This window comes from Rhincodon typus, chromosome 32 (genome assembly GCF_021869965.1).
Source record: "Rhincodon typus isolate 14 chromosome 32, sRhiTyp1.1, whole genome shotgun sequence".
Classification (NCBI taxonomy): Eukaryota; Metazoa; Chordata; class Chondrichthyes; order Orectolobiformes; family Rhincodontidae; genus Rhincodon; species Rhincodon typus.
In genome coordinates, this window is record NC_063363.1 from 28,934,273 (window position 1) to 28,950,640 (window position 16,368).

A 16,368-nucleotide genomic window follows, 5' to 3' on the forward strand; every position below is an offset into this window, starting at 1 on the left:
ATGGCTACGAAACATGGAAAATTATACAGTAGCAATGGAACTGTGATTAAAACCAAATGTCAAGTGAGAAAATTTGAGACCCATTGCTTGAACCACACAGACTGCAGTCATTTAGGAAGGCAGCTGACCACCATCTTCTCAAGGGCAAGTAGGGATGAACAATAAATGCTAGAACAGCCAGTGATGCCCACATTCCATAAACAAAATTCATAAATGGGAGAGAAATTGGTTGCAGTCTAGAAAAGACTCCAATATCTTGGTGGCAAATATTTGGAAAACTAATTGAAGACCAATGGACAACAACTTTGGATATCAGAGAATGTGGGCACAGGGAGATTTCTTACTCTTACAGCATTAGTTTCTGTGAGCTGTAGCAATCTGTAGAAAAAAAAAGCTAATTTCTGATTACAATACAAGATTCTTCAAGATCAAATACATTTCTAAGATAGCCACAACTGAAAGAAAGAAAAATAAACAAGTCTGTGCTGGTACACAAAGCCAGTGAAGTGCAACAGAGAAGCTAGAAGCTAGAAAACCTGTTTCTCACAATTGTTACATAAGTAAGAGTTTATCAGAAAAGCAGCTGTAATGCCTGAGTCCTTAAGGAAACAGCAATTTCTAACCTACATGGGCACAAAGTCAAACATACACAGCTTAAGGTGGAATAGTCCAATTTTTTTTACGGTAAAATCATGAATAGCAGAAACCTCATTACGGATTGTGCATTTAATGCACCCTTATTGAATTACAGCTGTTCAAAAGGCATATGCAGCTCTATTTGACAGATCAAGCAGTAGACAATGCCTATCCAGTTTCTCCTGATATCTGTAAATCATGGGCATCAAGAGACATATTCAGGAAATCTGGTTCCAAAGGTCAAGTTAGATGCCAGAACAAAACACAGAGGACCAAACTGATGGTACATGACAACACTCACAGCAAGGTAAATGTTAAGTGTTTGCAAAAACGCAAAGAGGATCAGAATCGACCAAGTGAAAGGCAGATTTCGGAAGACCAAGCTTTCAATATGGATAACTTCACAGACCTTGACAACGACATATGTTGATCAGAAGTTTACTTAACCATAAATATCTCACATTCTGAAAAGGTAGGATGACACACACTAAAAGCTAAAATCGACATGGCAGCAGGTGGCCACACTATGTGTCCTGAAAGATATGTACCTCAGGAAGTGGCTCTCCATGCTACTACTGACAAGAGACTGTCCTACATGGTATGGCAGATCACCAATTCTGTGCATTGGCAGAATCACACCACTGCACCAATTGGCAAGTTCAGGTTGGCTTCCTAAAATCTTCTACTGGTAGATATCAACAGTCTAGCAATAGCAGGACTGCCAGTATGCACAGATCTCAGTATAGTCACAAATCACAAGATTCAACTGTGATAAATGTGATGCAATCAAATCAGTCAATGATTTGCAAGAATAATGGTCTTGAAGTGAGATATAAGACAAGTACCAGGATGATCATGTCTGACACACTTAGTGGAATACCCAAACCACACAAAGACCAAGATATTTCTCTTGATCTTCATGTTTATTGGCTTGACTAAGAATTTGAAGATGTTCTCAAAGTTAATCTGTTACACTTTGGCAACAAGCATTGTTGAACAGTTGCAGAATCAGCAAGGGCCAAAGATAAACCACGAGAGTTGCAAAAGATCATTATCAGGTATGGCCTGACATTATAAAAGAGGCAGCTGTGAAGATTTGTTCATTTTGGTCATGCAGACATGAGCTTGATCTATCACAGCAAGACATTTTCAAGGGCAGCCAAATCTTAACACCAAAAGCATTACATCAAAATATTATATACATGTTAAACACATGGGTATTGAACACCCAAGATTGGAGGCACATCAATCTGTCCGTTGGGGAAGCAGAATATTTAATGACATGTGAATACTTGTGAGGCACTACCAAATAGATCAACCCCAGCAGCAATGGACGCCTCAACATCCACACGTTGTTCCACATAGCTCTTGGACAAAAGCAGCAATGGAACTATTGACAATGCACAAGGAAGATTACAGCCTTGTGGAGGATTACTTTACAAAATTTACCATTGTTCAATATCTTAGCAACACAACGAGCACAACCATTACTGACACGATGGGCTCCATTTTCAATTGATTTGAATCCTGGACCAAATGGTCCTATGGAGCTAACTGCAAACTGTTTCAGGACATGTGTATGAAATGGGGAGTGACCCATTTGACACTGTCACCCCACCATCCATATTCAAACTGCCTAGCAGAGCATATGGTGTCGATTATCAAATTGTGTTCAGCAACAAAGTAAGATGACATTTTTGTACAACACCAATGGAGGACAGATTACCAATACCAGCACAATTTATGGGCAGCAATCAAGTCACAGCATTGCCTAGCAACCACTTGTCTAATCATTCAAAAACACAGGACATTCTACTTCAATGACAGAGGAGAATGTAAGAGATACATGACGAGCCAGCAAATGGGGAACTACCAAAACTAAGCATTGGGTGGAGAGTGGGACTTAGAGATACAAATACTTGAATACAAAGATTTCTAAACTATGTAACCAATCCAGGTCATACCAGAACATACAAAGTCATTACTGATCATGGTTAAAAAATTGCAAAGGAGCAGAAACCAGCTCAGAGCAACATATGACACACCAAGTATGTACAAACAGAGTGAGGACGAATACTCCAAATATTTTGATTGTGCAGTGATGTTGAGTGACAGCAATTAGCAGGCTGCCGATCACATTGTTAAGCACATTCAACAGAGAGCAATGCAAACCCTTCTAGATGGGTATACAATCACTAGATCAGGATGCACTGTCAAACCTCCAACTCATTACTGATGTCTGAAATGTTGGTCTTGTAAATTCAGTTTTACTTCCTTGAATCGACAACACGTGCCTCTGTCCAACCATGCATATCTGTTTGGGATATGCTTTAATCTCTGGAAAATGGGGGATGGTACATTATGTCTCACAGTCAGTTTGTCAGTACACCATGAAGACTCATGCTCATGAAACCATTACTGAATGATAGCATGTGACCTGAGGGTATGAAGATCTCACACTCCATCTGACTTGAGATCACTTGAAGCATGATGCTCTATTAGAACTATGCTTCTCTGTTGTAAGCTAATAGCCCAGACACTTTTGTGTCTGAGGAATGTGACCTTTGTACATTAAAGTAGGTTGTAATTAATGTCATAAATTAATTATTGTAAATGCAGTTAATTATTGTAGTATTAATCCACACTCAGTTCCTTATGTTATGGAAGATAATGTAAGCATTGTTGTATCAGGCAAAATACCCTGCTGGAGGGCAAACTCACACCAGCAAGTTGAACGTTTCCATATCCAGGTATCTCAAATTATAAGTCCTTTTTGATATCCCTTCAGGTGACAATGGAACAAGGGCTGGTATTTGGAATTGAGGTACAGATCAGTCAGCCACAATGTATGTGAGTAGCAGGGGAAAACATGATGGACAGAAAATGCTCCTCCTATTTTGTCATCCTTTGAGGGTAAATCATGAAACACTTGAGTGCTGCCCACTCTACCTTACCTCACTTGTGTTAAATATTGGCCTGTGGGTGATACCTTATAATTCAGATACATAGTAGACCGTATTAATTGTCCAGCTGGGAAACGGTTTGACAAAGGCCTTTTTAATCCCTTTTACTCCTGAATGAAACTAGAAGCAAGGAAATGGCAGGATATACAGGTGCAACACCTTAGAATTTGTACAACATGGGAGCAGGAAGTGATTAAGCATATTATCACGGTCACAGTTCAAGTGATTTCTTCAGAACACAGCAAGATAGGCCATTCTCCTGTCAAATGTGGAAAACATCTAATGGAAAAGAAAGAGCTTAAATTTCGTCTCTAGAAAACAGTATATTTGAAAAATTTCTGCACAACTAAGTAAAAACTGGAGTGCCCGTTTAGAAACCAGGCAAGTGGCAGTTCCAGGAAATACCAAGATCTGGCGCCATCAATTAACGTCAAGGCGATAGTAAAAGCTTCATTGATACTTTTCGAAACTGTCTGTAACCTGAGGTTGCTGTATAAGGTTACCAACACCTCAATCCCACCCACACCAGATTACGCTAGAGACTCCAGACATCAAATCGTGGGTCAGAGTAGCAAACACCAAACAGACTAAGAATCAAGGGGTCATTCAAAGATTGTGCTTTTTTAGAATGTTCTTTTTATAACTAAAATGTATCAAAAAGGGCTTGGCTGGGAAGAGCAGCAGGAAGCGGAGGTGGGGAGGCCATGTAACTGAAGAGCTATGAATGAACTCAATCAGCGTTGTCAACCCTTTGCTGCTAACCTACTCTACAATTCAAATCGAGGTCCATCAGGTCCTGGGAGCCACCTGGGAGGCAAGCAGGGAAAGGAGTGACCGTCAAACAACCGGCTTCTGCCCTTTTTCAATCAATATTTATTTTGGTTGGAAAGCCAGAGTGAGAGCATGATGGACACAATCTCACCTTTTCGCCCCTCTCTCCCTAATGTTAGGAAAAGCCTCAGTCCAAATGTGAAGCCAGAAGCGTTGAGGGCTGTGGATACAACCACACCAGCCAAGTAAAAAATACAAATGTAAAACAAATGTTGAAAAAAAAATGAAGGATACATTCACAATAACATTCATTAATACAGAATAAATCACAAAATAGATTCTAGACACGGGGGCCTTCATTCTTATGACTGTCACCTTGATGCGACTTGTTCATAGAGAAGAGTCTTTCATTTCTTTTTAAAAAAAAAGTCCGCACACTGGTCATTTTTTTTTCCTCTGTCTCCTCTGCATGTAAGCAGAGCAGTTAGTCAAGAGAGTCACTATTGTCCAGGCCCAGGTCATTAACATTGGTCGTCTGCAGTTCCCCGTTGTCATCATCCTCGTCCTCGTCTTCCTCTTCAATTTCTTCCTCGTCGGTTCCGTCCAATGAGTCGTCGCCTGCATGGCCAGCCATCATGGCCTGCTGCATGGCGAGGGTGGCAGTATCAGAGGAGAGCGTCTGGAGACTGTCCATGGCTGCAGTCATAGTGCCTGAAACGAAAGGGGCTCATTATCACTTGGATTAATACGAGAGAGACAGATGTAGGGGAACCAGGAAGAAATGCAGAGGAAGTTAGTGGAATGGTAGGGAAGATGGAAAGAGAGAGACTGGGGGAGATAGATAGGAAGGGAGAAAGAGATGGGGAAAGACAGAAGATAGAGAAAGTAGGGGAGACAGAAAGAAAGAGAGATAAAGTGGGAGAGACAGAAAGAGAGAAATGTGGAGGAAATGGAAAGACAGTGTGTATGGGGGAAATGGAAAGATATGAGATATAAATGCTGCAAAGTGGGGAGACAAAGACAAGTGGAGAAGATATAATGAAGATGAGAGACTGATGTCAGAGAGAAACAGGGAGAGAAGAGAAAGAGTGGAGAAACACACTGGTGTTGATTCAGAGGCTGCAGGCACTGAGTTACTGAGGCTCACTGTGTGCATGACTCTGATGTGCGTGGTTAATGCACACTTACTGTCTGGGTTGCTGGGATTCCCTCCTTGCTGCTGTAGTACTCCTGCTGCGATAGAGTCTGGCCAGAAACGTTGAGTTGGCCGGTGCTGGGATTTGATTTTCTTGGCTTTAGGAGCAGGGTCGGGATTACTGGCATCGAGCATTGGCTGGAGGATTCGCCGTCTAGCATTGATAAACCTGGCAGGAGACAGAACAGGGTTAGATCAAAGCTTGAGCTAAAGGATACTCCTTCTCACAGGCAACAGATTTTTCTTAGACAAATATTTAATAGGACTATGTTCATGACTTTGGAACTACAGCTGCCAGCCTCAGGATCTCATTTAATAAGAATGACAAATGATGTGATATCACAGAAATTCCATGTTGTTCTCCAGCTACATGCATTATCTTGACAGAATGTATCACCACTTCCTCATCATTACTGTTCCAGAATTTTGAAATTTTCAATCTAACATCACTGTGCCATTCTCTGCCATTTAACACAACCATGGTTGATCTCATTTCGACCTCAGCTCCACTTTCCTGCCCACTCTGCATAAACCTTTTCCCCATTACTAATTGAAAATGCCTATATCCTCCTTATGTTTATTCGGTGTCCTGGGGTCCAACGCGCACTCTGGGATAGCGAATTCCGCAGATTTGTGACCCCTTTGAGGGAAGTAATTCCTCATCTCCGTTTTAAATCTGCCACCCCTTATCCTAAAACTATGACCTCGCTTACAAATAGCCTCAGAGCTGTCAAGTTGTCACTAAGACACAACTGAGTCACTACTGTCATTTCGGAAAGGTAGCCTGCCACCCTTCCCCAGTCTAGACTAATGTTGATCCAATCCGACAGCAATGCCGTTAATTATTAACTGCTCTGTGCAGTGGTCTAGCAAATCACTCAAACTGAGTGCAGACTGAGAAGAAGCATCCCCATCCCCCTCCCCCTCCCACCTCAGGGAACCAGGGATGGGTGGTAAATGCCAACCTGGTCAAAGTCAGCCACAACCTGAGAGCGAATGAAATGAACAAGCTTCAAAAAAGAAGCCCACCAGAATCTCCTGATGGTAAGAAGAAGTGGACCATAGACGTGACTGTGCCAATTCCAGCCACATTGCAAGAACGAGTGTAAAAGAGTCAACTCTTGAAGGCTAGCATCAGAGATGTGTCCCACTCTGATAGATCTTCCTCTGGGGTTTATGGGAGAGTTCTGCAATTTGCCAGGTGCACACGGCAGGAAACCATGTGCTACTTGGTAAGTCATATTCTCTCACTGAATACTGACCTCTCCTGCCAGGTCTGATCATAGAATTAGCTTCACTTGATGGTGAACTGGTTAATTACTGGTACTCTACAAAACTCCTTTGAAATGAATGAGTTAGTGACAGCATTGCAATAGTGGGTTAGTCACTTTTCATCATCCTGTATGGTCATGTGAAACCTGACAGCTAGAAGATGCTCATCATAGATGTGATGTGTGGAGAATGTCAGTCTGAAGGGGCTGTCATCTGATTTATGATGGGTGGCGATTCTTCCTCTCAACTTTCTTCTTTGTTTGCTCATAGGATGTGGGTATCCCTGGATAGGCCAGCATTTATTGCCTATCTGTAATGGGCAGTCAAGAGTCAACCACATTGCTGAAGGCTGGAGTCATATCTGCTGGAAGACAGCGCAGTGCCCAGAGGCTGTAGCCAGCATTAGCTACCCAGTCAGATATCACCAAATAGCCCATTCCTAGAAGCTACTGGGTCTTGGGAGCTGTGTTGGTGGACTGTGTCCCAGCCATGGGATCAGCAGTTTCAGGAAGAGGAGAAAAAGAAGGAATTGCAAAAAAAATACACAAGAAAACCAAAATTCTGGCAAAAATCTCCTGAAACTGGAGATTCTCATTCAGTGGATTCATATGCTACTGTTAATAAGGTGCTCAAATAGTGATCTCAGAAAGCGCAGGAGTCAGTATTGAAGGGCACAAACTGGAAGCAACAACAATGCTTATAAAGCACCTTTCATCAAAAATAAAAAAAAACAATCACAGCATTTTTAGTGCTTTGGTGAAGAGGAGGTCTGGTAGCTCAGTTGGCTAGACAGCTAGATCACTGTGATCAGATTAAAGTCAACAGCATAGGGTTTGATCCCTATTCCAGAGTCTACCTTCATATCTCACTCAATAATAAAAAAACAATATGGCACTTTGCTACAGTTCAGCAAATAATCATCAAGGACCTTGTCTTCAGGCTGAGAACCTAGGAAGAAGGATCATTTTAAAAGTGGAAAACTGTGCCCAGGCTGTCCATGGGAGCTTTATCAGATAAATAAGTTGACACTAAGTCATTGGAGGAGATATTAGGAAAGATGAGCCAAATCCTGGTCAAGATGGTAGGTTATAAGGATTGTCTTAAAGGAGGAGAGAGATGAACAGATTTAGTGTTAGGATTTCAGAGTCTGGGAGTTACGTAGTAGAAAGCTTGGTAATCAAAGGTAGAACATATAAAGTCAAGGGCCCAGAACTGTTGAGTCATCAGGATGCAGAACAAGGGGGAGGCAATGGCCTAGTGGTGTTATCGCTGGACTTTTATTCCAGAGACCCAGATAAAGTTCTGGGGACCCGGGTTCGAACCTGCCACAGCAGATGGAGTAATTTGAGTTCAGTAAATATCTGGAATTAAGAATCTAATGATAACCGCGAATCCATTGCCGATTGTTGGAAAAACCCATCTGGCTCACTAATATCTTTTAGGGGAAGGAAACTGCCATCCTTACCTGGTCTGACCTACATGTGACTTCAGACCCACAACAATGTGGTTGACTCTTAACTGGCCTCTGGGCGATTAGGGATGGGCAATACATGCTGCTTAGCCAGCAACACCCTCATCCCATGAATGAATAAAGGAAAAAAAGAGATAGACTAGAGAGGGGGGAGGCCACAGACATACTTGAAAAGCAGGATGAGAGTTTTAAATTCATGCTATTGTTGGACTGAAAGCCATTGTTGATCAGATAGGATATGGCTGATTGGGGTTGAGTGCAATTTAGGAGGTAGTGTTTTCAGAGATGAGCTCAAATTTATGGAGGGCGAACGGTGCATAAATACACAGGAACAGTCAAAAGCAATATCAGAAAGAACCATTGTTTCCCACCCCACAGAAAGCGTGTTTAAAGTCTAGAAAGCACTGCCTGACTGTGTGTCGGAGGCAGGTTCAATTGAAGCATTTAAAAGGGATTTGAAAAGGACCAATTGTGGGGAAGAAGGCACTAAGTGAATTGCTTATTGGGAAAGCTGGTGCACCTATATGATGGGCCAAATTACCTCCTAGTGTGCTGTAACAATTCTGTGATTCACATCTGGGGTTAAGAGAAACAGGAATAACAGTTCCTGTTGCAGATTCAAGAATAGCTTCTTCCCTGCTGTGATCAGACTTTTAAACGGACCTCTCAAATGTTCATGTTGATCTCACTCTCTGCACCTTCTCTGTGGCTGTAACACTGTATTCTGCACTCTATTCTGCTACCCTGATGCACTTTATATGGTATGATCTGCCTGAATAGCACACAAACAACACTTTTCACTGTATCTCAGTACATGTGACAATAATAAATCAAATCAAATCAAATCAGAGGCTAAGGTGGGACAGAGGTAGTGTTCCAGGGGTCAAAGTAACTGATGAATTCTGCATTTCAAGGAGATTTGCAACAATAATTCCTATCTTTTTATTGTCATATAGGGTTCCTTCGTAGATTCATTCACAACTTTTCTTCTTAACTGAAGTTTTTTATCCACATCCCCCTGTATTTTTAACACCAAATCCCTATACAAATTACCTGAGACGTAGCTGAGACAAGACACAGATCTTGTGGCTTGCTTAGTTTTGGACTGGATAAGAGTGTTTCCTCTGGAAACTTCTACATCTGCAGACCCTGCCATCTGATGTCTTTGTTTTCAAGAAAGCATTGGTCATAGTTTCCACTAAAGCTGATTCTTCAAACTGAGGCGATTAATTATATTGAGGTTTTGATTTACTTTCATCACCAGAGCAAACTCTGGGCTGATTTCACTCTTCAACATTCTGCTATTTTCCAAGAGCTAAGATTCCATGGGTTGCAATCCTTATTGTAGCTTCTGCACTGACTTTTGCTTTAATCATTAATAAGCTGCCTGAAAAAGTGTCAGATGTGACTTAAAGTTTCCAAAGTTAAGTTGGAGATGGATTGAAAGAAGGAATTGCATTAAGCAAAATTCTACTATTACTTGACACGCTTCATTAACTCCAATCAGACAGTCAAGCATAAAAAGAAGTTTTGTGTGAAACTGAGGATAAATTAAAAAGCTGACTATATTACACTCATTAAAGACATGGTATAAACCGTATACAAATACATATGAGGGTGCAGAAGGCTGTGGGGTGGGGGGGGAAGCGGGAGAAAGAGAGTACAGGAGGGGTGGTATGGAGAAATGGAGTGCAGTAGATGAACGAAAGAAGGGAGGAGGTTAAAGAGAAAGTGGTTGAAGACCAGGAGGGAAGGAGAAAAAAAATAGGTGTTGAGGAAGAAGGGCATAGAACTACAAAGGTTCAAAAGGGATAAGGGATAGAGAGGAAGAGCGAATGAGGGGCAAGAGAAGGAAAGAGTGGAAGGGAAAAAGAAAGTGAGTGAAACAGTGAGAAGGAAAGTACATGATAACTGGGGATTAAGTGGAGAAAGAGTAGGAAATAATGGGAGAGCCAAAACATGGGTGAAAGCTAGGAAGGAGATGATGAAAGCTAACGGATAGAACATAAAAGAGAGGGAAATGAATTAAAGATGGTGCAAGGGAGATTAAAGAGGACCATGCTAAACAGAGAGAACGTGCCCAAAGAAGATTACAGGGCAGAGACATGAACACACTAATACGATGGAGGATGTGAACTTTTCTCCAGACTCCAGGTTAATTCTGGATTGTGTGGCTGCAATTCCGAAGGGGCAGAAACCGATTCTAAGCTCAATGTTCTGTATGCAATCATTTGATAAAGTTCCTGATAACACTGTGTGAATGGTAAAGCCAAGGTGCTCGAGTAAAGCAGGAGATTTGCCTCCTGCACTCAGACATGAAGCACAATCTCAGCACAGCGAAGAAGATCAGGATCAGCAAATCAGATTTAGACATCTCCTTCATACAGGAACACTGAGGGAATCTGTAAGAATTCTTCCAAAGATGTTTGCAAGGACCAATCAACACTGATCACCCTTTTACCTCAAAGGGATAAAAGCAGCCAGGTGCTTTATACAAGTGAAGGAAACTGAAGGAAACAAAAGGAACATTGAATTTACTTGAAGATGTGATTTTTAAGAAGGGGATCTTAAAGAAGAGAAGGGGAGAGGTGGATAGGTTAAGAGATTGAATTCCACAGCGTGGATCTTGATAGCTAAAGTCAGAGCAGCTAATAATGTATTAGTTGATTGAATACAGGTCAGGGTTTAATTGGAGAGTGTTCTGATCTTTTTGGCTCAGTTCAGAGCTCAGGGTATATTTACTTATTTAACCAGTGGGACAATCTAAAAAAAAAATTTGTTAAAGGGGTGGTCAACTGCAACCTTAGTGGTCTCATTTCCACATAACAGCCCATGCAATAGAAGCCTATAAATGTCAGAAAGATTCAGTTTTTGCTGACAAATACACAATCAATGGAGGTTGACTGATAAGGGTGTACTGAAATAAAAATATTTCTGATTTTATTTGTAGTTTGACATAGGGAGTCGAGATTCCCTCTTTGACTACAACTTTACACAATCATACACAACCTCTAACCAGCTTCAAACTGGGCACAGGCCTTTTGTTAGTAGCTACCTGTTGTCAGGGTAACAGGCTGTGGCAAATTCAGCTGCTGCAGTCGTTTCACTTGAACTAAAATAGAATACTTTGGCTGATAAAAAACAAAAAGACGTGTGAGGTAACTTCTACTTATAAAAGAGAAGGTGGAAGGTGGAAGAACTGAGCTCTGGCAACAAGATTTTCTCTGAGAGTGCAGTGGGGGGGTTGTGTAGAGCTGGGGTTGGGCAGTTCAGGAGTGAGATATCACCCTTTGCACCGACTGGACCATCAAACTGGGGGCAGGGGTATATATATAGTATATTTAATTGGACTGCACTACAAAAGACCATTTAGCAATGACTGTACTTTGAAAGGACTCTCCACTTGGTCCCATACTCTCCCCACAGCTCTTTGAATGTCAATTTCTCACTTTTTAATGCATTTTTAAACAGGAAAAAAAATCTGTTATTAATTCTCCTTCTATTGGAGCATTTTGCACCCTCATAACTCATTCACTAAATTCGTTTCTCTCAACCACTACCTTGGATGTTGGCTGATTAATGGCATATAGAGCACAAAATAGAAAGAATACTTTAAAACTTCAAGATGTCATAACTTCAAACTTTCAAAATTTCACAGAATCATACAATCCCTACAGTGTACAAGCAGGCCATTTGGGCCATCAAGTCTACACTGACCCTCCGAAGAAAACCCCACTCAGACCCATCCCTCCTACCCCCACAACCTTGCATTGCCCATGGCTAACCCACCTAGCCTGCATGTCCCTGGACACTATGGGCAATTTAGCATGGCCAATTCACCTTAGCTATACATCTCTAGACTGTGGGAGGAAACCAGAGCACCTGGAGGAAACCCATGCAGATACAGGGAGAATGTGCAAACTCCACACAGACAGTCACCTGAGGATGGAATCAAACTTGGGTCCCTGGTGCTGTAAGGCGACAGTGCTAACCACTGAGCTACCGTGCTGCCCGAAGATGCCATAAAGTGCTTTACGCTTAACGGAAATACTTTTGAACTTTGTAATGTAGGAAATAAATCCGATAAATGGGAATGTGCTTTTTTAAAGCAGTATTGGCTGAGGGATAAATACAGACCAAAGCACTAAGCAGAGCTACCCTGTTCCATGTGGCAGCTACCTCATGACATCCTTCATCTGGACTTGACAATTTAGACAGGATGTGATTTATTTATGTATCAGATGACAGCACCTCCAACAGTGCAGAGCTCTGTCGGGACTGCACTGGAGTATTAGGATAGATTTTGTACTCCAGCTTCTGACTCAAAATGAGCCACAGCTGACATGAAAGGCCATATAATGTCTTAAAACCCAGAACTGCAATGAGTTACGTAAAGACCAGAGAGTGCTGGAAATGACTGACACTGAGTATTCCCACTGTTTTGTGTTTCTATTTCAGAATTCGCATGTACACAACATTTTGTTATTGTATGACTGCACTTTTTGCCCGTACAGTGTGGTTATTGTTAAGGTCTAGCAACTCAACAAAAAAATCAGAGCTGTTTCACCCAATTAGTTTTTGAAGCTTGGGATTCAGCAGTTGCCCTTTTGTGTTCTGATTTGACCAATGAAGCCAGGACGTGTTTCAACTGTAACGCTAACTTGGTGCCCCTCTCCACACACGTTGCCATGCCTGCTGGGTTTCCCCCTCACTTTCTGTTTTTGGTTCAACATTTCCTGCCTCAAGATGGCAGCAGTATCACTCTGTAACATAGAGCTGCTCACTCAGTCAGTCAGTGCTGTGTGTGCCTTCGTCGGTTAATGACACCCTATGGACACAGAATGTCTACAGGAATTTTCCAGAAAGTTCTCAGAAACAGTGAAGCACTTTTTTGGTTTGGTAAAGTTGAAAAAGCACTTATTAATCCAATTGTGACTCCTCACAATGTTTATCTCTGTAAAGGTATTGAAATAAAGAATTGCAAGACAGAAAAATAATGCAGTGGAGGACCATTTAATGCATCCACAGGCTAAATTGTTAACTATTTCTGGGGTTTTGTGTTTCACAGGTCACTGCAGTCTTGCAAAGCATCAAAAAAGGCAGTAATGAGCACAGCTTTTCTGGTGTAAAATCTACTGTAATCATGAGAGATATCAACTGATCCTGCAGTGTGACATCAGTGCTGTACCTGCTTTATTTTAAACATAAATTGCTTTAATTGTGATAATCACGTTGCATGCATTGTGTTTAAGAATACAAACCACTAGCATTGAAGTAATTCTAGTTAGTGTCAGATTACCCTCACTGTGAACTTTCCACAGTGAGAGGTAAATATGCAGCAACATTATCCCAGACAGAACACTGAGCCAAATAATTCTGTTGTAAAGTGTGGCCCAGTGGAACCTGTTCAAACACTGAGCTCCCTCTTTGCTGTATCCTGCTGCGTAGTATGTTCATTAAGCCAAGTATGATTGAAGTGGGGGGAGGGTATTTGGCACTCTCAGCTCAACCGTGCTCAGAAACTGGTGGCTCCAGTGTCAATTCTGCACGGAACTGGGTTCAGACTGTCCAAACACATTAAACTTCAGACCTGCTTTGCCAAAAGACAAGGGAATCTTTGATCCCATCAATCTGCGACCAGATTTCAGCTTGCAGTGGTGAAAGGACCGTTTCTAGCCTACTGCATAACACACTTAGTCACACAAGACAAGCATAAAGGCACTGAGAAATCAAGTCTGTAACAGCCAAGGCAGAACAGGATTGAGGGGCTGAGTGGCCCACACTTATTTTTTGGGTTGCTAACTCTCCCAAGTTGTCCTGGTTCTCCAGGGATTGAAGAAAAATCATTGAGTGTTAGGATAGTGGGCATCTTACTGATTGATTGTAAAAGCTGTTCTGTTGTTCCCTACAAACAGCACTGGAGGTGGACAAACAAGTGCTGTTATATTAATAAATATTATCCAGTAGAAAAGCCATGATCCTGTTCACTATCCAATTGGTAAGTGAAGGCGCTTCAGCATGAGGTTGACATGTTGGGAGACTCATGGCTTCAGGTCATGTGATTAAACCAGGAACATGCCCAATCACAGTTGACAACACTACCTATTGCCTTTTTAATTCACTGGAGCAGCCCACCACAATCTGTGATGGACATCTCCATGCAAAACGGGCTCATGTGACACTGCAAACATCTCCCCTGTTCAGTGTGATGCGGATGCAGGGAAATAAAAGGATGTAATAGCCGTGTGTGTGACGTGGTGGAGATTAGTGAAGGAGAGAAATAAAGAGAAAGAAATGTTATGAAGTATAAAATAATCAAATTGACACCAGCCCCATCACAGTTCCAGCTGGGTATTAAGGAAATGAGACCTTTGGTTACAAACATCCAAACTCCCTGAATTTTGGAAAAGCTTTCAGAAAACACCAAGTTCAATTCATATAAATGGACAGCACACAAGCCATCTATTTAACCAGTGAGTTCAAAATCAGTAATTGGAAGATTACTTCGTCCATTCGAGGACACAGGAAGTGAGCACTTGGAAAAGGAGAAGTTGATGAGGGGCTTGGCTAGTTTTGTGAAAGGCAACTCACATCTGCCCTAACTCCCCGAATCAGGATCGCTAAAACTGGTCATTGTCGCATTTCAGTTTGTGGGATCCTGCTGTGCATACAATGGTTTTCACTGTTTCCAGCACTGCAATTGTGACTACAATTCAAACATACTTCATTGACTGAGGCGCCATCTTTTAGTTTAAAATACGGCACTGGGGATTAATCTGAGGAAATTCCCCACAGCTATTTGGGCTTGACTGGAAAGTACTTTGAAGGTGGACAGCTGAGTTGAGATAAAAGAAATATGCTCAAATTGTTCAACCGTGACATGCACTGCTCTCCAATACATCAGATGAGACCTTTAGCTTTTCAGCTTAACAGGTTTGATTAGAACATATCACAGGCTTCAGGTGATAATGGGTAAGGAGGTTGAGTGGATTGCAAATGGAACACGATATCAAATAACTCAGCTGCTGCGACTCGACCTAATGGATATAAGAATAGTAAACAGGAAAATTGTTTAAATTGGTAGTAAAATGGGGCTGGGTGATGTGTATGGGAAGGAAGGAGTGACTGTAAACAGAGTGAGAGTGAAAGCAAGAAATGGAAATCAGTAAGGCAAGAGAGAGTGAAGCCTCAGTGGGTGGGTGGAGAGAGTGAAGACGGAGGTGGGGGGTGAAGGAGTGCAGGCAGGGAGGGAGATGGCAGCGCAGATGTGGGAGGGAACATAGTGGTGAAGAGGGAGAGAGTGTAGGTGAATGGTGGTCATCAAGGTGTGAGACTGCAACAGTGAAAAAGAACCTCATGATACACAAGTAGCAAAACATTTTGAGACATGACAGTTCAAGCTAGCCTGCAAGTTGAACATCCTCCTGATTGATAAGACACACCATCAACTACAGTGTCCACTGTGACTCCAAAACAAATGGAAACTAAAGCATGAGTAATATATCCATGATTCAGGGCGAGGACAGCCCACTAACCAGGAGTACCAGCAACATGCAGTCACCTTTGATTGGGGATAACCCAGGAATTACTGCAGGAACATCCTTGGATTGGGGCAGCCTCTGAAATACCTGTGGTCTGGACAATGTCCGTCTGCAGAACACTCTCAGCACAGTTTTCTTTCTCAAAAGAGAGATCTGAGATTATTTCCGTTGCAAGCTATCACTGGGCCAACCATTTTCAATGCACTGTGTGGGTAGGAGTGAACCACAGTGCTCAGCTTAATTTGACCGTAAAGTGTCCCTTTGTTTCTGCTTCCCTCCCACCTCCCTAGATCTATCTGTTCCACTTCACCATAAAGCCAGGGCTAAAAGCAGGGATAATGGCTGAATTCTTCCACAGGGATAGGGCCTGCTGTGCCTTGGATTCTCTGCTGAGTGAACAGCTGAACTGTAAGCAGGCCCTTACACAAGGCTCGCTTTGTCTGTCACTTTCCTTTTAACCCCAGGCGGTATTGGACGCCTTAAAGCCAGGTTGGCTGCAGCACATTCAATAAGCTTTCT

General features: G+C 42.1%; 1 protein-coding gene across 10 annotated transcripts in view; it reads right to left on the reverse strand.

Moving 5' to 3' along the window:
* Nucleotides 1-3,672: 3,672 nt before the first annotated feature.
* The window catches only part of pknox2 (pbx/knotted 1 homeobox 2), a 400,561-nt gene continuing 387,865 nt past the window's right edge, over nt 3,673-16,368 (reverse strand). For all 10 annotated transcript variants that reach the window (XM_048615463.1, XM_048615462.1, XM_048615465.1 and 7 more), the window contains 2 exons: nt 5,559-5,734; nt 3,673-5,081 (listed from right to left, as the gene is read on the reverse strand). In XM_048615463.1, coding sequence (XP_048471420.1) covers nt 4,855-5,081; nt 5,559-5,734 — 403 coding nt within the window. In that variant the 3' untranslated portion in view covers nt 3,673-4,854. The remainder of the gene's footprint in view (nt 5,082-5,558; nt 5,735-16,368) is intronic.